General features: G+C 37.5%; 3 protein-coding genes across 4 annotated transcripts in view; all 3 read left to right on the forward strand.

The window, feature by feature from the left end:
• afg1la (AFG1 like ATPase a) overlaps window positions 1-1198 on the forward strand; it is a 13013-nt gene extending 11815 nt beyond the window's left edge. The window contains exon 13 of the mRNA XM_016491665.1: window positions 726-1198. Within this exon, the coding sequence (XP_016347151.1) occupies window positions 726-854 (129 nt within the window). The 3' untranslated portion in view covers window positions 855-1198. The remainder of the gene's footprint in view (window positions 1-725) is intronic.
• Window positions 1199-2251: 1053 nt separating this feature from the next.
• foxo3a (forkhead box O3A) lies at window positions 2252-13724 on the forward strand. Of its 2 annotated transcripts, XR_001634659.1 has the most exons (3): window positions 2252-3547; window positions 6221-7707; window positions 13712-13724. XR_001634659.1 is itself a non-coding variant. In XM_016491688.1 (2 exons), exons 1-2 carry the CDS (start codon window positions 2981-2983, stop codon window positions 7586-7588), a joined length of 1935 nt encoding a protein of 644 aa, XP_016347174.1. In that variant the 5' UTR covers window positions 2252-2980; the 3' UTR covers window positions 7589-10395. The 2 variants fall into 2 exon arrangements, 1 of the variants encoding a protein (XP_016347174.1); XM_016491688.1 differs by lacking the exon at window positions 13712-13724 and having other exon boundaries at window positions 6221-10395.
• Window positions 13244-24587, forward strand: part of si:ch73-242m19.1 (coiled-coil domain containing 162) — a 30067-nt gene continuing 18723 nt past the window's right edge. The window contains exons 1-19 of the mRNA XM_016491677.1: window positions 13244-13380; window positions 14295-14367; window positions 14483-14593; window positions 14680-14793; window positions 14879-15073; window positions 15250-15334; window positions 16120-16271; window positions 17408-17560; window positions 17651-17752; window positions 17911-18066; window positions 18247-18317; window positions 18391-18529; window positions 18980-19183; window positions 19273-19465; window positions 20722-20846; window positions 21404-21604; window positions 21689-21810; window positions 22599-22827; window positions 23017-23219. Coding sequence (XP_016347163.1) covers window positions 13244-13380; window positions 14295-14367; window positions 14483-14593; window positions 14680-14793; window positions 14879-15073; window positions 15250-15334; window positions 16120-16271; window positions 17408-17560; window positions 17651-17752; window positions 17911-18066; window positions 18247-18317; window positions 18391-18529; window positions 18980-19183; window positions 19273-19465; window positions 20722-20846; window positions 21404-21604; window positions 21689-21810; window positions 22599-22827; window positions 23017-23219 — 2765 coding nt within the window. The remainder of the gene's footprint in view (window positions 13381-14294; window positions 14368-14482; window positions 14594-14679; window positions 14794-14878; window positions 15074-15249; window positions 15335-16119; window positions 16272-17407; window positions 17561-17650; window positions 17753-17910; window positions 18067-18246; window positions 18318-18390; window positions 18530-18979; window positions 19184-19272; window positions 19466-20721; window positions 20847-21403; window positions 21605-21688; window positions 21811-22598; window positions 22828-23016; window positions 23220-24587) is intronic.

A 24587-nucleotide genomic window follows, 5' to 3' on the forward strand; every position in this document is an offset into this window, starting at 1 on the left:
GTTTTGAAAGTGATTCCAATGATATCGTTCCTCTGTATCGTTATCGTTATAGTTGTGGTGTGAACTATGCTATTCTTTAATATTGAGAACGATTTTTAGAACTATATATTTATCGTTATCTTTATAATTATCGTGCTTGGTGTGAACGGGCCTTAACTGTCATGAAATATTGAAAATAAAATACTCCATTAATACTGCAAAATAAAACCTCTTAATGGTCTTAAAAAATAAACTAGTTCGCCCAAAAATGAAAATTTGTTGACCCTCAGGTTATCCAATATATAGATGAGTTTTTCTTAATGGGAACAGATTTGGAGAAATGTAGCATTCCATCACTTGTTCACCAATGGATCCTCTGCAGTGAATGGGTGCCGTCAGAATGAGAGTCCAAACAGCTGATAAAAGCATCACGATAATCCACACCACTCCAGTTCACAATTCTTGTGAAGCCAAAAACTTTTGTAAGAAAAAAAAAATCCACCAAGACATTTTTAACTTCAATCTGTTGCTTCTGGCTAAAATAGTCTATAATCCATAATATTGCTTTCTCTATTGAAAACAAACTTCTCTGCATCTTGGTTGACCTGAAGTTGAGCAGGTTTTAGCAAATTTAAATTTTTGGGTGAACTGTTCCTTTAACAAATCTTTTGATTTTTAACCTAGATGTGATGATCTCTTCACATTGATGGGCGGCAGTGATTTGATTTTCTCTTTTAATGTATCAGGATGCAGGCAGCTCACTGGCGATCTTTACAGGAGAAGAGGAGGTGTTCGCCTTCCAGAGGACAGTATCTCGCCTTACCGAGATGCGAACAGAGGAGTACTGGGTTGCAGGAGATCGGAGCTCTAAGTAGCTTTTATCATTACTAACTCCATATACAGCGGCCATCTCAACTATCATAAGACTCAGCCTCTCATGAGGTCTTGGGATCAACTCCATTTTGATTTGGTGATGACTGTATTTTAATCAGAACTGTATGGAATAATGCTGCACTTTATAAACGCACATGCAAATATGACTAGCCTCTTTTTGAGGTTTGGTCTTGAAAGATGGGCAGGTTTGTTGAAAATATTTGGATGTGGATCTGCTACAGATGTGTTTCGAAATCAGGCTGCCTTTGGTTTGTGGAATATTTGATTGACAACCTATATTTGTCAGACAGCTGATATGCAACCTATTTAAGATTGTTTGCATTAAAATGATCTTTTATTGATGTCTGATTATTCTGAAGCTTTCTCTAGTGCTTCTGTTTCAGGTCTGTGATGTTTGCAGGTAGGTTTATGTGGTTTATTCATCATTATTTGTGTCCAAAACATAAAATGAGAATATTAGTTATGTATATTTAGGTCTAATGAAGGTCTAACGAAGGAGACATGGTCGGACCTTTGCTGTGAGGACCTGAGAGAGGTGCTTTCGTTGGAAGTACTTGCTAAGTCAAGCTCATACTTGGGAGTAGGGATCCGAGTAAACCCCAAATTTTAAGTAATACATTTTGGTGTGTATCTTGACTGTAGCACACATTGTGCATGAAGGATGCCTCAAATTGGGTGATTTGTTGAAGAAAAGAGTGCAATCGGCACTCTACAGCACCCTAGCAACTGAATAGCTATAACTTTGCAGGGACAGTCATTTCTTCTCATTACTGTAATTCACCAAGTTACTTTTATTTAATATTTCTATTATTTTCAAAGATGTTCTCTTTAATTTAAAAGTCAAACCGTTCTACTAAAAAAAATAAGAGAATGAGTAAGACTGAGCAAGATTATTATGCCTATATTAATAATAATACATTAATTGTGCTGTAATACAGTTAATTTAATAATTATATGAATAAAATAAGATATTTATTTAATTTCATGTAATTTTAATTAAATAGTTTGTGTATATATTTTATTTTAAATATATATGTATATATATTACAAATATAGTTTTATATATATTTATATTTAAGTAATGCTTGATTGTCATGAAATGAATGATACATATAAGTACTCTTAATGTTTTTAAAACCATTTCAAAGTAATTTTTTCCTTTTGCTTTCGAAATGTGAGATTTGCTGTTTTCTTTGAGATTCCCCAGTCGCATTTTCTTCAGAGAACGCAAACGTGTGGATACATTCTATTGCAAGGCACTTAGTCTAGAAGCCATTTATTCGAGAGAGTGTATAAAATAAGAGCTCTTGCGATGGCATATCTGTGTAATGTGCAGATGACGTGTGTGTGATACTGGAGGTTGAGCTCCAATGCTGCTCTCCGGCTCTTTAAGAAGCAGTTCCTCCGACTGGTTCCAGGGGGCGGAAGATCTTTGTGTTGCTGTTCTTCTCTGTAGTTTGCGGCAGCGCATTAGGGGCTTTGGCAGTGCTGGATCGCCCGGGTTGCGGGACGCAACGTCCTGCTCCGACATGGAAGAGGGCTCATGGAGGCTTATTTGGAAAAATCGTGTGTGTGTTGTTAGGACTCATTTGTGCTGATTTGCAGAGGGACGGCTGTGGAGGTATGGCTTGATCGTTTGAGGACACTTTCGCGCACGTATAGCCCTTCTGGTCGCTTTTAAAAGGCGGGAGCTGCGTTCCGAAACAATGTAACATTCGCATTATGATGTAATGTTACAATCGCAGCGCGACGTCATGCAACAATTGAACAAATTCGCTCTGTTCCATTCTTTATGCCTTTGAACCACGGAAGCTCATTAAACGAGTCGAATAGGGGCATTTTTTGCTCGTTTTGTCGTTTATTTAATGCTTAAAACTAACCAAATCGAGCGAGATTCATAAACGAATCCTTCTGTGTGCTGGAAGTGGCCATGAACGCATTTGTAAATGTTCCTAAACATCTCACGACAAAAATTCGATTCCCTAAGAGTCCCGCATTGAAATGTGGACTCTAGAAGTGACCCATTAATGGCATGCACGAGGCCACTGCTGCTGCTGTGTTCAGAAAAGCTGTCCATACATCATTCATTTGAAGGAGTCGAGGAAATATGGCAGAGGAGATGGATAAGCCCTTGGATGTGGACGTCGACATAGACCCTGATTTCGAGCCCCAAAAAAGGCCAAGGTCCTGCACCTGGCCTCTGCCCAGACCAGAGTCCAATGCCGGGAAAGCAGAACCAGCAGAGGTGGGAATCATTCCTGAGGAAGAGGTGGATGAAAATGGCACTGATGATGCTTGTGCATCTAGTGGCATTACAGGCGCATCAAAGCTTGTCAGTGTGATAGAAGGAAACCAGGCTGTTGCTGCTGCTCCTGCCATAGAAACCAATGCTGCTGTCAGTGATAAAGACACCTACGGCTCTCCTGTATCTTCCCAACATGCTCTGCCCGCATGCAATGACTCCAGCATCAACGGTCTGACTCCTCAGCAGCCCAGAAAATCCTCTGCCCGCAGGAACGCCTGGGGAAACTATTCCTACGCGGACCTCATCACTCAAGCCATCGAGAGCTCACCCGAGAAACGGCTGACATTGGCCCAGATTTATGATTGGATGGTCCGGAATGTGCCATACTTCAAGGACAAAGGTGACAGCAACAGCTCTGCAGGATGGAAGGTACGTCAGCTCAAAGAGACGGGCTGGTTTTTAACCTTGTCTTGCTTTAAGTGCATGTCAGGACTGTTTATGTTCTCAAAATCCATTTGTTGCAGCTAATAGGGTGCATTTCAAGTTAATTGGGACATCTCAATGGCAAAAAGTGTCCCAATTTACCAGAATTCACCCCTATAGGTGCTTATATTCTTACAGGGTGCTACAAAGATGCTGGAAACGTGGACAACTACAGTAGTCGTGTGGTTTGCTGATAAAGTGCATGCTGTTGTGGTCATGCCAAAGGGCGTTACAGCAGATAAATTGAGAAAGGTGCCCCTGATAAAGAGATAAAGAGCTTTTAAATGGCTGCTGCTTTCCCCATAATTTCAACAAGTACTGAAGTGTGATCAAAAGAATGAGACATCGCAATATCTATAACATGTTCACTAATCATTCTTTGTATGATCAATAGGATTGCACCTTTTTTCACAAAAATGAACTCCAAAAATATAGGGCTTATGCTATGCTCACTTTTTATCATCCCCGTTTGATTTGAGGGATTAGCTCGGCCTGGAAAAGCAATTTATCCAACATGGAATCGAGTCTAATGAATGCTCTTGGTATAGCTGGATTTGAATTTGAGAAAAACCTCGGGAAATCCATGTGCAATCCTGCAGATGTAGGGCTGTTGTGCAGATATTACATTTAAAAAGATGATTTGGCACCTTCACAAACAAGCCATTTAAAAAAAAAAGATTTTTCAATTAATTTCTTATTATTTGATTAAAATATAATTGAATTTTAGAAATGAAATTATATATTGTAAAATTAGTTGTATTTAATATTTACACAATATGCATAATTAATTTGAATAACCTTTGCCCTTTTTGCATAATCATTTAAGAGCCAATGTATATTTTATACATCATAATGATAGCAGTCCATAGTAACATGTAGGTTAGTTGCCAAATTGAATGTTTAAATCCTGTCTATTTGCTAAAACAGACATATTGGTGATTCTGTTAAAAAGGTCCAAGCAGATTGTAGGAACAGTCAGCTGTACCCAGTGTAGATAAAGCCATTCTGCAGAGTGTTTGCATCTGCCTGCCACTGGAGGAAAAAAAAGAGAAACCACAGGCATATCATCAGTGTCAGGGTTGCTATTGGCGGTTTCGTCCCCACCTCCACTTCTTATTGGCTCTCGGCTACAGCATAAGAAGCAATCAGCTGACTGGAAACTATGTAGGTCAGTGTGTAGCAACGTGTGAAGAGCTTTGGTGTTTGACTCTGAGAGACAGCATTGTGTGTAAACTGGCGGCGCTCCAGTGCTGTTCTGAGTGGTGCTTTGCTCAAAAGGGACTGCATCATGGCTTTCAGATGATTTCAGCCCCTCTTTTCCTCTATTATAGTTATTTTTCTTGGTCCTGTGTAGAAGTACAGAATCTTTAAGATGATTTTCAGTGCTACATTCACATAATCTGACACTCTAGTTAATGCAGTAGGTTACTAATGCAAATTGTACGAAGGGGTAAATCTCATGAAACCTGTCAAGATTTTAGATTCAAAAACATTAGGATATAATAAACATCTAGAATGTATGTGAAATATGTTCTTCAGTTGTAATTGTAGGAAAATCAAACATGGATAAATTAAATATTCTAACTGATTTGAACACTGATTCAATTTGTCATTGAAGATACTGCTCTTATTCCAAGTCTAGTTGGTAATGATCTGTTTTGTAATCAATGTAGCTATGAATGTCAACAAACAATCTGATGGATGTCTTGGATTAGATTCTCAATCCAATCAATTCAGTTAGCCAGTTTAACAAAGCAAAAAAAGGAAAACTGCTTACGTACTTTAAGAATGAGTTGGGAAACATGTTCTTCTTAGAGAGGAGAAAGTTCTGTCTTAGATTAAATCCAGTAATAGACCTGAAGAAAAGGCATTAATGGAAGTGAAGTGTTATGAGGTCGGCCCATTCACTCTTTGAGAGGTTCAGAGGTTGGTAAGGGTCCAGCTTACTTCAAGATGTAGCAGGCACTGCATTTGATAAATTCACACCATTTTTAGACTCTGTCTGGTTGACTATTCATCAAAGAGGAACATGTCTTGCTTGTGAATTTTATCACATCCCCTTATGCTGCATTATGGATTGCTGTACCTTCTGTTCTGCAGTCCACATTAATGCAGCTTCACTGCACTGCACTCTTAAACTTTTTACATGATTGCGGATTTCTCCATGAATCATTCAGCTTTTTGTGCAGTAGGAGACATTTTAGATTGTTCATAGCTGACTAGTATTGTGGTGTATCACTACCTTGAGAAAATCCTGGTCACCAAATGTGATGTTTCTTAGTGATTGCACTGGTGTGTCTACAGAATTGCCTGTTTTCTGTTGCAAATGCCAAAAGCCGAACACTCAAAGTTACCCAGTTGAATTGCACAGCGCAGACCAATTATCTGCACAGCCCAACGGACAGCATAGAGTGGGTTGATTTATTTGTAGATTGGTCTTGACCAGAGAGACCAGACCAATTTGAACAGTGTGTGTGAAATTCAAATGAGAACAGTCCTTTTTCTATTTTCTATAAAGGTGCTGTAGAAGAGTGTATTCATTAAAAGTAAACAAGAAGTATATGAATGTTTTAGGCATGTCTCATGCACAGCTCATTATGTACTCCTCTCTTTTTACAGAACTCAATACGACATAACCTGTCACTCCACAGTCGCTTTGTCCGGGTCCAGAATGAAGGAACAGGAAAGAGTTCGTGGTGGATAGTCAACCCTGATGGCGGAAAAGGGGGAAAAGCTCCGCGGAGACGTGCTGTTTCCATGGACAACAGTAATAAGCTCATTAAGAGTGCCCGTGGACGTGCCGCAAAGAAGAAGGCCGCTCTTCAGGCCACTCAGGACGGAAGCTCTGAGAGTTCCTCCAGCCTGTCCAAATGGACCGGCAGCCCGACCTCCCGCAGTAGCGACGAGCTCGACGCTTGGACGGATTTCCGTTCCCGCACTAATTCTAATGCAAGCACCCTAAGCGGACGCCTTTCCCCAATTCTGGCCAACCTCGAGGTGGATGAAGTTCCCGATGACGACTCCCCCCTGTCGCCCATGCTGTACTCGAGCCCTAGTAGTATGTCTCCGTCCACTGGACTTATAGAGCTACCCCGTCTAGCTGATCTTGCAGGAACCATGAACCTCAACGACGGCCTCTCCGACAACCTAATGGATGACCTTCTAGATAACATCAGCCTGACAGCTTCCCAGTCTCCGGGTCAAGACGAGAGTGGGGCCAACCTACAGGGAAGCCCTGTGTTTACCTTCAGCTGCTCTGGGAGCAGTCTGGCAATTCCCTCTGGCAGCTATGGCACCAACTCCATGTTTAGCCCTTCATCCGTCACTGGCCTGAGGCAGTCTCCAATGCAAACGATCCAGGAAAACAAGCAGGCAACGTTCTCCTGCAGTTCCCTCTTTAGTGATCCGAGTCTGCAGGATTTGCTCAGCTCCGAGTCCAACAGTCACAGCGATGTCCTTCTTACCCAATCCGATCCGCTTATGTCACAAGCCAGTGCCTCCCTTTCCTCCCAGAATGCCCGTCGTAGTGCCCTGTTGCTACGTAATGACCCTATGATGTCCAATCAGGCTGGGCCTGTAGGACAACTGGGGCTCAAGAAGGTGTCGCCATCTGGATGGCGGATGAACTGTGACTTGAGCAGCGAGTCAGACTACCAAAGCTTGATGAAGCAACATCAACAGTCTCCCTTCAGAAGCACATCTATGCAGCTCAACTCCTCCGATTCATTGTTGGCAGGTCTCAACGGCAGCGTGACCTCCGTTCAGTCGGTGTCTCAGGACCAATTCCCATCTGACTTGGATCTCGAGGCATTAAGTGGCAGTTTCGATTGTGACATGGATGCCATCACCCGCAATGATCTGATGGATGCTGAGGGCCTGGAGTTCAGCTTCGATTCGCATCTCATCTCCACTCAGAATGCTAACCTGACATCAGGGAGCTTCTCCAGTACCAAACGAACCTCCTCCCAAAGCTGGGTACCAGGTTGATCCAGCCAGGCCCAGGAATGTAGGGATGTGGCAGAACACTGCATTTGAGCCAACTGTCCACTAAAGTTACTGTACATTATGCTGTAGAAAAGCTATTTGACATCTGTTGGAATGAGTTTGTCAACGTCAATGATTTACCCAGTCGGTGTTGTAGTTTTGTGGCTGTATGTTTTGTATTGTCATGATTGAGGCTGGTTTGATGGACGTTGTGAAGAGTTTCAACAAATTTAACCTTGAAGGGCTTGCAGGTTAATCTAAACACCAATGACAAGGTATTGAACTCGGCTGCTGGAATACGGTAAGTGGAGTACCGTAGAGAGAAAGTTGTTTATATATGAAGGCTTGGCCAACAGTACTTCCCTTAGTCCATCTAGAATACAAAATCTGAAAGCATTTGGGAATGTGAAAAGAGTCGGGTCAGTTTGAAAACCAATCAAATAACTTGAATACTCATTAGTAAACTGGTCCCTACGACAAGTGGAGCAACGTGGAGAGACGGTTGTCTATATGTAGGCTTGGGCAGCTGTACTTCCCTTAGTCCACCCAGAATATAAAATCCCCAAAACACACTATTGCGTACAAGGGTGCCTACAAATTAGAGAAGGCTCCCATGAAAGCAATTGGGAATGTGGAAAGAGTTGTTCAGTCAGAAAACCAACTGAGAATCTTGAATTCTCATTGATCAACTGGTACCTACAACAAGTGGAGGGTCATAGAGGGAAGGTTGTCAGTATATGAAGTCTTGGGCAACTGAACCTCCCTTAGTCCATCTAGAAAACCCACCACTGCGTATGAATGTGCCAACACAGTAAGAATCTCTTATGAAAGCATTTGAGAGTGTGGAAAGATTTTGGGTCAGTTTGAAAACCAAGTAAGAATTGTGAATTAGTCAACTGGTACCTACGGCAGTTTGCACTGCAGAGAAATGTAAAATATTCTAATTTTTTGGTAGTGTCAACCTTGCATTTTCGTCTATGTCGTTGTGATACTTTATCCCCATTGAAATCAAGTCAAGTGTAGTCTATAGGTGCCCTTAGTTTGTTGTAGTTTCTTGTAACCGTGATCAAGATGAATAAACTTCTAGTCCTTGAAACAAACACTTGACTTTTGCCAAACTAGTCCTCGGGACAATTGCAGCAATGGCCTGATTACAACACAAACTCTTGAGAAGGTTTCTGTTGTCCAAAAAATGGCCATGAAAAATCAGTCTCTTTCTCCAATAATTTTTTTTTTGTGTGTGTGTGAAGCTGAAAAAGGAAGAGGTTGTGTTTTTGTGAAAACAGTGAACAATATATCCTTGACTCCTTTTATGGAAAAGTGAACTATGATATGATGATAAGCTATATATTTAGTGTTCTGCTGTATGAAACTAGCTTGTCAGTGTTTCCTATAGATTTCCTAACAAACACAACCTGTGCATTTATCTTGCTCAGAGTTCTTGAACACAAGCATCTCCGTCACCTCTAAACCACGTTCACTTCCGAAGTCAACCATTTTAGAATAGACTATGAGCTATATATTTGTATTTCTGTATGTATACACACACACACACACACACACATACATAGGACCTCATTCATGAAGTCATGGCTGTATAAATTGTTTGTAAAATCAATGGTTTTTTGAACAATTTACACCTGTAAATAGTTCTTAAATAGTTGCATTCAATGCCATTTAGTGGTTGTGTGCATTTACTCTACATTGACATGCATGCAACCATTTACCTAAAAATGGGTTTACAAATTTCTCTTTAAATCATACATTTCTTTTGTGCTTGTATTTCATGAATGAGGCCTGTAGTGCTTGTGTATATGTGCTGTACACTGAAAATATGTGCGTGTGTCTATACACATAAATATTGGATTCATTCTAGAGATAAGGTATATTAACAGTTATAAATTTTGGAACGCTGATTAAGGACCACTAGATGTTTGTGTATTTGTAGCAGGAAAAAATTAAGCTAAGAGCATTTGGTGCTAAGTGATATTGTTTTGGGTCAGTTCATACGGCTGGCATGTCACATTCTTAGCATTTATGTATATATATCTACACAATGGCTGGTGCTAGTAGAAAGCGTGTATCAGTTGTGATGGCAGTGTGTTTTAAGCATCCTAATAGTTTTTCAAATGAAAGGCAGCCGCATTGTAGTATTACAGCCTGTATGGTTGTAAGCCATGTAAGAAAGCACCTATCTTGTACTGTATTTCACTGTTGATCTTTTTGACATGCCAGACAACCAAATTCAAGGCTGATCAGAAATAATGCAACTATTCCGTTTGATGAAATAGTAGTGCCATTCAGGGAAAACTTGCAGATGTTTCAGTAGTTACATCTAATGTTGTTTTAACATCACAGTGGAATGTACCTTTTGTTAAGGTTAGCTTCACGCCCAGAATTTTCATAAGCTTCTTAAGCACTGATTTTTATAATCTGCTTTTTATGATCAGCCGGAGTCACAGAATTTAAGATGACTATAAAAAGTTGATTGTGCTTGGTTTACCTTTGTTTACTTAGATTCATATTGTGTAATCAGTTTTCAGCATTATAATTTGCTACCTTTAAATGATTTTAATTCAGATATTTTAATTTTGCTAAGATTTTCATTCATTTTAAAGTTTAATCTTAAAGGGAATTAACACGAATTGTGAGAACGTAATCTGTGTGTGTGCCACCTAAACACAATTGGCCGATTGTTACCATCCACTCAATGTTTGTTTGACTTTACCTGTGTATTTCAATTTTGGATAATGTAAACAAGGTAGTGCAAGGCAAGGTGCATGTAAATAAAGCTTGTACAACACAATGCATTTCTGTAGTCTTTATTTTAATTTGTTGTAATATAAGCAGGTGATTTAAAGGAATAGTGCAACAAATTTACTTTAGGTTGTTACTTCATTGGAACAGATTTGGAGAAATTTAGCAGTATATGACTTGCTCACCAATGGATCCTCTGCAGTGAATGGGTGCCGTCAGAATGAGAGTCCAAACAGCTGAATAAAAACCACCATAATCCACACGACTCAGTTAATGTCTTGTGAAGTGAAAAGCTGTGTATTTGTAAGAATCCAACCACATTTTTGTTTACAGCTGTTTTGGACGGTTTCCTTTTGTAATTGGTGCTGGATCTGTGCATATTTCTCTCCTGATTCATATGAGACAACTTTTGCACTGGAAGGAGCACTGTTATGGATTATGGACTTATATTTTAGCTGGAAGCAAAGGTTGAAGTTAAAGGCACCCATTGACTGCAGAGGATCCATTGGTGAGCAAGTGATGTAATGCTACATTTCTCCAAATCTGTTTAGATGAAGAAACAAACTCATCTACATCTTAAATGGCCTGAGGGCGAGTACATTGTCAGCAAATTTTAATTTCTGGGTTAACTATTTCTTTAATGCCTGTGCATCTGTCCGGTCAAACTGATTACCAGATTGGAAAATATAATGCTTTTAAACCATTATTTGCATAATTGCAAACAACATGCAATGAGGTCTAAGGGTCAGTTGGCAAACACTTTCATTTATTTGATTTTAGTGGCACAGTTTTCTGTGGTTCATGAATGCACATAGAGTTAATTTAATGAAAACCCTGCTTAGCTACTCTCCAGGCCATACAGCTTTCATCTAAAATACTCTTTTAAAAACAGAACAGAGTTCAAACTATAAATACTCTAGGTTATGAGGCTTGAAAAAGTACATTTTCAGCAGCTCATATTTGCTCAAACATGTATATTAAAATTTCTCGCCCCATTTTCTTCCCGTTAAGCCTCAAGTTTTGACACTTTAAAAATAACCTCAGAGCATGATGTTGCCATTACTGTTCTTGACAGAGAAAATAATGAGACTGAGGTGTGTTTGGATTGCAACAAATAACACAAAAGTCTCATCAGAATATCATTTTCTCCTAAGGTTTTGTTACATGCACTAACCACTTTCCCAACCTGACCAGGTCTGTGATGGCCTAAAGAGATGACTGGTGTCTGGATTCAGCCTACACTCTTAAAAATAAAGGTGCTTCACGATGCCATAGAAGAACCTTTTTGTCTAAATGGTTCCATAAAGGACCTTTAACATCTGAAGAACCTTTCTGTTTCACAAAAGGTTCTTTGTGGCAAAAGAAGGTTCTTCAGATTACAAAAAGGTAAGAAAGAGATGGTTCTTTAAAGAACCATCTCTTTCTTACCTTTTTGTAATCTGAAGAACCTTCTTTTGCCACAAAGAACCTTTTGTGAAACAGAAAGGTTCTTCAGATGTTAAAGGTCCTTTATGGAACCATTTAGACAAAAAGGTTCTTCTATGGCATCGTGAAGCACCTTTATTTTTAAGAGTGTAGCACTTCCAAGAAGGTTCAAACCTTCTAGTTTTTCCTCCTATGAAGGGCGTCCAGATTGTCTATGGTTACCAAGGGGACCCGTCTTATGAAAATGTAGGAAACGTTCACTCAGATAGAGCCCCTGTTGTTTGATTGCCGATATTTGTCCAAAATGAGTGCGTATTCATGCACACGTAGCAATCATGCGCTCATTCATACGCGCTGCACAATCAGTGGGATTGATTGTGTTTTAAGAAAATCATTCATAATGTTTTACTGCTCTCTGCAGGTTGGAAAACAACCCCTAGTGACAATAGCTGTAAAATGTGGCCCGTGTCCTTGTGCACTCATTGGTGGGACAGCACCTTGTTGGGGATCTCTGATTGGCTATCGGCTCCTTTTGCCACGAACCAATCGGTGCTTCTGTATCCAAGTCAACTTGGATTGTTGAGCTATTTAAATCCAGAGAAGGTGGATCTGATTGATTGACTTTTACATTGAAAACCGCCTGATTGAAAAGATTCTCGCTGTATGTTGAAAGTGACAACCATCTAAGTATTTGTTTTTTTTAACAAAATATATATTTGATTTGCAGCATATTAACAACTACCTCGGTCAACGGGAAGCTGTTTGAGGTCTTGCATTTAACATATAAGATCAGTATAAGAACTCTTTCATCTGAAATATAGTAAATAAAAAAGAAGAATATCTTGTTGATGACTTGAGGTATACCTTTGAGACAGGTCTGTACTCTGCTTGTGTCAGCACAATACAATTGAGCCACTTGACTGAGTTTTCATCGCCCTCTGCAGGTTAAAAGACGAATACATGCAGGTTCAAATATCTTCATTTGCCTTCAATATTATTTGCTGTACAGATGTAACTTTTATTTTATTTTTTGTGCTAAAAAATAATAAAAGTGTCTAAAGGAATGCCAGTGGAATTCCTGTGATAATTTGGAACCAATCCAAACAAAAATAAAACAATCAAATAATACCACACCACTCTTGATTTGTTTGACAGTTCTAATTTTGAGCCCTTAACTGTAGGCTATGTAACTTCTTGCGCCAATCAAAGTTTAGATCTAAAGCTGTGATTTACCGCCATTCTTTAAAAGTGTGCGCGCGCGCGTCTGGCGTCTCTATAGCAACTCAATCTCAAACACTGATACATTGTAGCAAACGTTTATACGGTGGAGACATTTTTAAAGTTCTTTTGTGCTTTCTTATTTTTTTCTATCTTTTGAACGCGCTGTATGTAGCTCTACACGTAACTAATACACAACTGCAAGGACGGAACGACTACGTGATTTTTTTACGATAAAACTGAGATTGTGACTTGAAGATGTCACATACATATAGATTCGGCTCGTCAGTGAAAGTAGAGCAGCTGGAAGAAGAACTGTCTACTCAGATTCAGGCTCTAAAAACTGAGATTGAGGACAATGAGATTTTACACCAAATATCCTCAAAACCATACAGGTGAGATAGCTGATAGTGTTCTTTTATAACTTGAATTAACCATCATTATTAACTGAATTATTTAATGCTTAACATTAGTTAATGTACATTTACATATTTAAAAATGTCATGGAACTTGATTCATTCGTATTTTGATATATACATATCACAATATGCATTTTATGTGGAAGGAACATTTTTGATAGTGACTTGTGTCATGTTTTCATAATGAATGATTCAAAAGTGTTTTCCCTCCTGATGTATCCAATAGACCAGAATATTATTTAAGGAATAGTTCACCCAAAAATGTAAATTTTCTGAAAATTCATTCACCCTCAGGCCATGGCCTCAGGCTCAAGATGCAGATGAGTTTGTCTCTTCATCAGAACAGATTTGAAAAAATGTAGCATTACATCACTTGCTCACCAATGGATCCTCTGCAGTGAATGGGTGCCGTCAGAATGAGAGTCCAAACAGCTGATAAAAACCATCACAATAATCCACAAGTAATCCGCAACACTCCAGTCCATCAATTTAATACTTTGTGAGGCAAAAAGCTGCATTTTAACTTTAAACCTGGACCACTGGAGAAAGAAATATGATGGATTATGGACTTGTACTGGAGTAGTGTGGATTACTTGTGAATTATTGTGATGTTTGGACTCTCATTCTGACTGCACCCATTCACTGCAATGGATCCATCGGTGAGCAAGAGGTTAAATTTCTTCAAATCTGTTCTGTTCTGTTTTGGATGGCCTGAGGATGAGTACATTTTTAGCACATTTTTGGGTGAACTATTTTTTAATGATCTGCTCGAGCAAGAGGTTAAATTTCTTCAAATCTGTTCTGTTTTGGATGGCCTGAGGATGAGTACATTTTTAGCACATTTTTGGGTGAACTATTTTTTAATGATCTGCTCTTTCCAACTTTTTCAGCTCTGTCCATATTCCAAAAGATGTGGCTTACTTTCGTATGGAGAGGCAGCAGGTGCTCCTCAAAGCACTGCAAGTGAGTTTTGACAGATATTTCAGTTCTTATTCAGGTTTTTAATATCCTGCATGTGCCTGCAGCTGTTTATTTGACATTTCTTGTTGTCTTTGTTGTAAATGACCTGTGACTTTAGGTTTCGTCCACAAAGCCTGTTGTGTCTCAAGCAGAAGTTGCTCAGAGAGAGATGGAGAGCTGTCTGACCCAAGAGTACACAGCTGATAGTCTGCCCTTACTGCTGCATCAGGTTCCTTATGAGCTGTTTTATTGTGTTCACACAAATATAATCTTGTGTGAAAACATTTCTGATAATTTTGACTCCATTCTCAACAGTTTTACACAGATCAAACGTATAAACTGGCACAGTGCAAATACCAGCTGATGCTGAGATGGAGGAGATTCGGCCACCATTCCACTGTCCTGGAGAAACTATATCCTCAATATAAAGTATCTAAATTCTGCATTTTACAATATTTTCATGCATTCATAGGCAAAATGAATCCATTCATCATGTCCGTTTTGCTCTGTTTAGAAACAGATCACACATTTAACCAATGAATTTGAGGATTCTGTGCATCGGGCACGTCGTCTTGCCATGTCCAGAGAGAAGGTCCTGGTGGGTGTGGAGAGCCCAGTCGGTGTGGTCACACAGGAAGACGTCATCATTTACCTACAGTGGCTCATTTGCCATCTGCACTCTGTCAAAAGCATCCACAACTTTCTGCATGTGAGAATACATAAGAATCTAACCAAATATTCAAGACTGGAGGAGAACAAATGTAAAAGTTTAAGATTTCTGAATTCTTTCATTATAAATTCTGGTAGGGAGGACATTTGTCATCTAACAACTAATGATGATTATAAGAAAAGGTGGTTTTAATTTTTATCATATGTTGGTTGTAGGTTCTTCATTATCTCCCTTCTACTCGGTGGAATGAGGATCAGATGTCCAGTGCTGTAGATTTGACATCTCCTGCATATTTTGATGGTAAAGAACCCGTTTTTTTGATGCTGTATTTTAGTTGAAAATTCTGTCATTAATTACTCACCCTCATGTCGTTCCAAACCCGTAAGACCTTCATTCATCTTCGGAACACAAATTAAGATATTTTTGATGAAATCCGAGAGCTTTCTGACCCTGCATAGACAGCAACACAACTCACGTTCAAGGCCCAGAAAGGTAGTAAGGACATTGTTAAAATAGTCCATGTGACATCAGTGGTTCAGCTGTAATTTTATGAAGTTACGAGAATACTTTTTGTGCGCAGAGAAAACAAAAAGAATCACTTTATTCAACAGTTTCTTCTCTTCCGTGTCAGACTTCGATGCATATGGTGCTGCTGATGCAGGAGCCGGCATTCTTTGAAGATGTGCAGATGTTTTATGAATATAGGTTCACAAAATTAAAGTCAGACCATTCTGTTTTTGCTTCGAATTTTGAAATTATACAATCTAATGTAGATTAAAAATGCCCATGCTGCATGTATGCAGCATCTTTGTTAAAATCTCTAATTTTAAATGGAAAGAGCACAGGCAAAGTCTTAGTTTGTTTATATGAAGTTATTTATTTATTTGATTTGGGGTTTGTTTTAAAATTTCAGTTTAGTTTTGTTATTTGACATATTTCAATTTCACAAAGAATATGCTGCATTTTGTCCCAGCAATAATAAAAGGACACTTTTTCAAATGAAATCAATATCGTGAATTGTAGCACATCGTGAGTTGAGTCAATCGTTACATACCTACATGTTACTCTGTTTTTGACCCATCCAGGTGTATTTGTATCAGTGTCAGAGGTCCCCCCGCACTCGACCAATATAGAGGATTTTCAAACCCAGCTGGACTTCCTCCTGTCACATTTTGACATCCAGTATAATACCAGAACCATCAAGACAGCTGGAGATGAAATGGAACTCTTTAGTTTGGTAATCCTGACTAAATTACAATGAACTTCTGTGATAACTAAAATATCATAAAGGAAAAGTTCACCCAAAAATTAACATTTGCTGAAAATGTACTCACCCTCAGGCATTCCAAGATGTAGATGAGTTTATTTCTTCATGGGAATAGGTTTGGAGAAATGTAGCATTACACCACTTGCTCACCAATGGATGCTCTGCAGTGAATGGGTGCCGTCAGAATGAGAGTCCAAACAGCTGATAAAAACATTACAATAATCCACAAGTAATCCACACCACTCCAGTCCATCAAATAACGTCTTATGAAGCGAAAAGCTGTTTGTTTGTTTGTAAGAAACAAATACACCATTAAGATGTTTTTAACCTTAAACCAGTGATGGGCAAACTTGGCCCTTCCAGGCCACTTTCCTACAGAGATGTGATCCAACCCTGATAAAACTCACCTGCCTGTAGCTTTCTAGTAGTCTTGAAGACAATGATTAGCTGGTTCAGGTGTGTTTGATTAGAGTTGGAGCTAAACTCTGAAGGAAAGTGACCTGGAAGGGCCAAGTTTGCCCACCCCTGCTTTAAACCATCGCTTCTGGCAAAAATACAAGTCCATAATCCAAAATAACACTTCCTTCAGTGAAAAAGTCCATCTCCTGTTGTCCTCTCACATCAAAATTCACCCACATATTTGTTTAGAGCTGTTTTCACTTGTAAACGGTGCTTGATCTGTGCAGATTCAGATGAGATTGCTTTTTCACTGGAGAAAACAATATTATGGATAGAGCACTTGTATTTTAGCCCGGTTTGAAGTTAAAAAAGTCATAATGATGGATTTGTTTCTTACAAACACACAGCTTTTCCCTTCACAAGATGTTAACTGATGAACTGGAGTGGTGTGGATTACTTGTGGATTATTGTGATGTTTTTATCAGCTGTCTGGACTCTCATTCTGATGGCACCCATTCACTGCAGAGGATCCATTGGTGTGCAAGTGACGTAATGCTAAATTTCTCCAATGACCAAAGTAAATTTTCAGCAAATTGTCATTTTTGGGTGTCTGTTGCTTTCAAATGGAGTCTACAATATGATGAATTCTCATAGATTATGAAAAATAAGGATTGTTATTATTGATAAGTTGTTTGTGGTTTATGTAGGTTAACTACCTGTTCAGGACTGTGTTTAAAAATCAGGAGGAGATGAAGACCTTCTTGCAGTATGTCAGCACTGAAGCAACAGAGAGGAAGTGGGGGAGAAAGAGTCCGAACATGACGCTCAGAAAAGAGTCCAACTGGATTCCTCATATACAGGTCAAACAAGCGAACAGTATTTTTAGATGTGATCATTCATGAAGTAATATGATGAAATATGACTTTGTGTCTCTTGTGGGAAACAAACAGATGAAACCAAAGCGAGATCCCTGGCAACAAAAACAAATGGCCAAACTCAAGGAGCTCAGATCAATGGATGAACTTCTCAAGATGCACAGCAAGTTCCTGGAGGTGAACGGCTGAATTTGCCACAACTTTAGCTAATGCACTAAACGTTTTGTCAAGTTTTCTTTGGTTAATGTCAGTATTAGTTCAATCACACGTGCAGTTTGTCTATAGTTGTGTATCCAGCATTACTATTCTGGTCCTGTTTTGCACTTCTTCTAAAGGAGTCCGATCTTCATAAAGTGACTGATGCTTTGAAGCAGTACATTGCATCTGTTTGTCAACCAGAACCCACAAAACCTTCATCCATCAACACAGCGACCCTCAAAGAAACTTCTGACATATGGAGAAGCATTTATAACACAGCAAACATGTTTCAGGTGAACATCTGTGTAACCAGTAGACTCTGTTTTCTTTTTAAATACATGTTCCTGGTCTTATTGTGAACAATTCTTTAGTGTACTTTTTTCGAAATAATGAAAATATTTATCTTTCCTGTTAACTTTAAAGCAATAACATTATTTTTTCATTGTATGCACATTGTTTTCCTTTTTTTCCAGGCGGCCACTGGACAGACTTCTCATTTATCTAAATATCCAGATCAGAAAAACTCTGAGAAAAAGAATAAAGGGTAATTTTCCAATCACTGAAATATGTCTCTGTGTGTGTGTGAGGGTTTCTTTCAACAGCTCTCTGTCTTCTAGCATTGCTGGTCAAAGCAGTGGTGCTTATCTTCTTGAGAAGGATGAAGATGCTGAAGATGGTGCCAAGGATCCTGTAACAGTCAGAGGAGCTTATGCATCTTTAATCTACCTGAGACACCTCAGGATCAGAGAACTCAAGGTAAAAAAAAACAGTCAAAAACTGGCATTAAAGATATGAAAGGTTTCAGAGGTTTTCGTCTTTCCACCTACAGAAGCATCAAAATATAATAGAGTTTTACAATACTTTTTTAAATGTGTACCATGCTAAATGTACTATGGTAATACCATGATTCTTTGGAAGTGTATCATGCAAATACATAATCATAATTATAATATTAATCATCATAATCATTATTATATTATTATTAAATTAGTTTTTTGTATTTTCCTTAGCATTTATAAAATTATGCAAAGATGACCATACTCTTGGCAAAAAAGTTATCTTTACAAGAAGTAAGAAATGTAATATTTGTGAACATATGCCATATAAATAGCAGGGTGGTTCCATGACAGTACTCTTTTGCATTGGTTATTTCCCCTGCTATCGATATAAGGGTTTTACTCACTGAAATACTGTTTATTTGTGTAGCGTACATGTCTGAGCATGCTAAACTACCTGCGGTCAGTGGAGAGGACTCTGGTGATGGACACTGCAGGTCTGGAGTTGGTTGGAGGAGATCTGGTGAGAAGTATGGAGGAGACGGGCTGGATGAATGCTGCTAGAGGAGACGATGGCTCTACCGGAGCTCTTGGATCACATCACTACATCTACAACAGTCCAGTTGACTATAAGGTTCCTTACTTGCAGATTCACGCAGTGTTTTAAGGAAAAAACAATGCTATGTGAAAGGCAGAGAGTGTTAAATCTCTGCTCTGCTTTAGGTCCACTGTGCAGAGTTTATGGAGTTTCCTGAGGTGGAGAACCTCCATGACTATTACAGCACAGATGGGAGCTGCATTCACACGCAGGACCAGCGAGGTCTCTACATCATCTATGACGTGGCCCTGATGGACCTGGAGGAGTTGGAGCAGCATCTGCTGCTCACAGCATCTCATTTCATACAGAGGAGCAGAGGTCAGGACAGAAGCTCTTGTATGCTCTTTCCTGTGGATTTTTATCCTTAAATATGCAAATTTTCTACTAGCATATACGTGTTTAAAACTCTTTTTATGACTCACTCATATTGCAATGAAATTTGCAACAAGCAAAACTTTAAAAGTAAGGTACCTTAAATTAATGAATCTGTATTCAGATTCTATTTCTATTGATGATAATCAGAAGAATTTCCATATGTGACCCTGGACCATAAGGGTCAATTTTTCGAAATTGAGATTTATACATCATCTGAAAGCTGAATAAATAAGCTTTCCATTGATGTATGGTTTGTTAGGATAGGACAATATTTGGCCGAGATACAACTATTTGAAAATCTGGAATCTGAGGGTGCAAAAAAATCTAAATACTGAGAAAATCGCCTTTAAAGTTGTCCAAATGAAGTTCAATGCATATTACTAATCAAAAATTACGTTTTAATATATTTACAATAGGAAATTTACAAAATATCTTCATGGAACATGATCTTTACTTAATATCCTAATGATTTTTGGCATAAAAGAAAAATCTATAATTTTGACCCATACAATGTATTTTTGGCCATTGCTACAAATATACCCGTGCCACTTATGACTGGTTTAGTGCTCCAGGGTCACATATGATAAAGGCAGGGTTATTATAGTTAACTAAAATTAAAACTATAAAAAACTTTTTCATTACTTAAAATAAATGTTAACTGAAATAAAATAAATGTTGAAAAAATATATTTTACTTTGCCAAGACAACAATTCGAGTTTTTTAAATAACATTTCTTTTTTTTTATTTGTTTAACTTGAAATACTAAAATAACTATATAAGCTAAATAAAAATGAATAAAAAACTATATAGACATATTAAAAAAATCTAATTTTAAAATAAAAACACACAAAATTACCAAAATTTTAAAATAAAATAAAATAAAATTGAAAACAGAAAATCAAAAAATAAAATCCAATTCAAAATATTAAGCAAAACTATAATAGTATATCAATCATTCTAAAATAACAAGAAAACAATGTAGGTCTGTACTATGTGTTATTGATTAGAGGGTGAAAATTGTTTCTAAATTATATGTCAGGTGATTGAAGGTGAGAAAAAATAAGAGGGCTTGGTGTCATCTCTGATGCTACACGGTCATATTTTAGTATTGTTTAGCACATTTTTGCATAACTCAGCAGTGTAAAAACACCTTTAATTTGTAATATGTGTTTCACAATCATTTCATGTTGTTCTGTCAGAATCACATGCATCAGATGGATCTGGAGGAGATCTTTATTCCTTGGCTAGAATGGATGTGGATCGGTTGGCCGTGCTTTTAGATATATGGACATGTGAAACAGAATTTCTGGATCACAAAATCCAGGTATGTGTCAGGTGATTGCAGTTAAAAGTCATGTTTAATGATGCTATACACTACTGTTTAAAGGTGCCATTCATTTGATTAAAGATACAATAAAACAGTAATATTGTGAAATATTGTTACAAAGGTTTTCTATTTAAATATATTTTATAATATAATTTATTCCTGTGATCAAAGCTGAATTTTCAGCATCATTACTCCAGTCTTGAGTGTCATATGAGCCTTCAGAAACCAATCTAATATGCTGATTTGCTGCTCAAGAAATGTCATTTTTATCAATGTTGAAAACAGTTGTGCTGCTTTATATTTAAAAGAAGCTGTGATATATTTTTTCAGAATTCTTTGAGGAATAGAAAGTTCAAAAGAACAGCATTTATTTGAAATAGAAATCGTTTGTAAGATTATAAAAGTCTTTACTGTCACTTTTCATCAATTTAATGCATCCTAGCTGAATAAAAGTAATCATTTCTTAAAAAAAAAAAAACATTACTGACCCGAAACAGTACTATTACTCGAAAAGTAGTGTATGTCAGTGATAAAATGCCGTCTCGTGTTTGCAGCTCTTGAATTGCTATTTGGAGGCATATCAGCATGTCACGGATCCAGATGAATGGTTCAAGTTGGCTCAGGTCATCACAGACATCATGCACAGAAGGCCACAGATGGATTTTACTGCTGGATATTTTGTTCAAGCTTACAGGGACACGATTGTCTGCCTCCAAAGCCACCAACAGCTCATCAAACTAGTGCTGAACAATCAGGCAACCGAGCATTTGTTCTTTAATCATGTTTAACTCACCTGAGCTTTCACATTATTTTATTCTCTGATGTTTTCTGAACATTAGATTGATGAGCAGAGACAATATCTGGAGAGAATATGGAGGGAGGGACAGAATGGTTGTCCTAGTGAATACGGCCTGCCACCAAAATACAACCCTAAACATCTGGTATCAGTCGGTGGAAGCAGGTAAATTTCACAATAATAAACCTTAAATGCAACATCAAATTAAATTCAAATTCACACAATACATGTCATTCCTGTAACAACTATAGTGAAGCATGGTGTTAGCAAAGCCAAAGTCATGTGTTCAAAAAAAAAAAAAAATTACTTCATTACTCTAGTCTTCCGTGTCACATGATCCTTCAGAAATCATTCTAATATGCTGATTTGCTGCTTTATTATTATCAATTATTATTGGTACTCAATAATTAATAATTAATAATAATCTTATTATTATCAGTGTTAAAACAGTTTTTGGTGCTTAATATTTTTTGTGGAAATTAAGAATTTGTAGGCTTTCTTTTTCTTTTCTATTTTTCTAGGTTTCCTTAATGAATAAAAAAAGTTCAAAAGAACAGGTTTATTTGAGATACAAATCTTTTGTGAAGTTATGAATGGCTTTACTGCTACTTTTGATCAATTTAATGCGTCCTTGCTGAATAATATTATTAATTACTTACCCCAAACTTTTGAATAGTAGAATGGCGGTGATAATATTAAAAATCAGCATATTAGAATGATTTCTGAAGGATCATGTGACACTGAAGACTGGAGTAATGATGCTGAAAATTCGGCTTTGCATCAAGGAAAAAATTGCATTTTACAATATATTCAAATTGAAAGCAGTTATTTTAAATGGTAATAATATTTCACAATATTACTGTATGTTTCATCAAATGAGACTTTTAAAAATCTTAATCTTTACAAACTTTTGACCAGTAGTGTGTATTTGCCTCCTTGTACTTTCATTGCAGGCCTGCTTTGAAGAGTGTGTATTTTTTAGAGATTCACCCCTCATTGTGTTTGGCGTCGCGGCTGTACGAGGGTCTTGAATGGGCCTGTGCTGAACTGTGTGAGCTGCACAGATCGAAAACACCGTCTCAAAGAGTCAAACTGGAGCAAAGTCTCTTGAAAATGGCCTTGCGACATTGGCACTTGCTTGCCGTTCCTGGCGCAACCTACAGTTCTCAGATCCAGAGAGATGTATGTGTCTTTTTTTTTTGCTCCAAATAAGCTGAAAGTCCACTGTCAAATGTTTAGAGGAGAAATAAAATGGAAAAGAAAAGCCTCTTTTATTTTCTTTCCTTTTCAGAATTGCATTGTCACTTCACAGAATGATAAAGTTAAAATAGATATGCAAAAAATCATTAAGAGTGTTCTGTATTGTTTTAGTTGTTCTCCGAAGGGTTCATCGAAGACCCTGTCCTGGTAAGAGAGCTGGGACTGTCTGTTGTGAGATCTGCAGAGGAACAGGAGAGGAAGCAAGGCAAAGACAGACAGCTGTTCATGCTGAAGACGTTCTGCACATTGCTAGAGCTCGTCACGCTCCGTCATCGCATCACTGAATCAGCAGCAGAGACCCAACACCTGTCCCAGTTGAGTTTCTGCTGAGCAGTTCAAATTTTCCTTGATTTTTGAAAATTAAAAACAGAATTCATTATACTATAAACGCAGAATTCAAAACTTCCAATCCAGTTCCAGTTATTCAGTTCATTCTATTATTTCCACAATGCAGGTTGGGGCAGAAATAGCTTGAAGCCCATTTGACAGACATGACAACATGCAAATAGACTGTTTCATTTTTCAAGTCAGAAAGAGTGGAAAATGATCATAAAAAATTTAATGATGACAGATTTGGAGTTTTTGGGAGAAAAAAGATATTAGTGAAAAGAAATATAATATTAGTGGGGAAAAAAGACAAAAACATTGCCTTTAATTTGTTAATTTAAATAGTAAAAAAATAATAATAATAATTGTATAAAAAGTAAATCATTGTGCTGTATTATAATTCCGCTTTGGTGAACAAAATAACATTAGTGGATCTCAGATGAGAAAAAATTAATACTATGGCCTATTGCAGTTTGCCATTGTTTATATATATTAAAAAGTTATATATATGTGTGTGTGTGTGTGTGTGTGTACTGTATATATGTACACTGCCGTTCAAAAGTTTGGGATCAGTAAGACTTGTAATGTTTTTTAAAGAAGTCTCTTATGCTCATCAAGCCTGCATTAATTTGATAAAAAATACAGAAAAAAAATCTATTGTAATATCCTTTAAAATATAATTTATTTCTGTGATGCAAAGCTGAATTTCCATCGGCCATTACTCCAGTATAAAGTGTCGCATGATCCTTAAGAAATCATTCTAATATGCTGAATTATTATTAGAATTATCAATGTTGGCACAGTTGTGCTGCTTAATATTTTTCTGGAACCTGTGATACTTTTTTTCAGGATTCTTTGGTGAATAAAAAGGTAAAAAAGAAGAGCATTTATTTAAAATCTTTTCTAACAATATAAATGTGTTAAAAAAAAACTAAAGTTTGGGGTCAGTAAATTTTTATTCTTTCTTTTTTTTTTTGAAAGAAATTAAAACTTTTATTCAGCAAGGATGTGTTAAATTGCTAAGAAGTGATAGCAAAGATTTATATTGTTAGAAAAGATTTATATCAGTTTCCAGCACTGATAATAAATCAGCATATTAGAATGATTTCTGAAGATCATGTGACACTGAAGACTGGAGTAATGATGCTGAAAATTCAGCTTTGATCACAGAAATAAATTAGATTTGAATGTATATTAAAATAGAAAAACGTTATTTTACATCATAATTTTCCTGTATTTTTTATCAAATAAATGCAGCCTTGACGAGCATAAGAAACTCCTTTAAAAACATTAAAAATCGTTCTGATCCCAAACTTTTGACCGGTAGTGTGTGTGTGTGTGTGTGTGTGTGTGTG

Source organism: Sinocyclocheilus anshuiensis, unplaced genomic scaffold, assembly GCF_001515605.1.
Source record: "Sinocyclocheilus anshuiensis isolate Anshui unplaced genomic scaffold, SAMN03320099.WGS_v1.1 scaffold261, whole genome shotgun sequence".
Classification (NCBI taxonomy): Eukaryota; Metazoa; Chordata; class Actinopteri; order Cypriniformes; family Cyprinidae; genus Sinocyclocheilus; species Sinocyclocheilus anshuiensis.

What these genes read in the sequence shown, in the direction of transcription:
- foxo3a (XM_016491688.1), top strand. Translation starts at nt 2,981, where the DNA reads ATGGCAGAGGAGATGGATAAGCCCTTGGATGTGGACGTCGACATAGAC. An exon ending in ACAGCTCTGCAGGATGGAAG is followed by an intron (nt 3,548 to 6,220) that starts GTACGTCAGCTC and finishes CTCTTTTTACAG; the next exon opens with AACTCAATACGACATAACCT.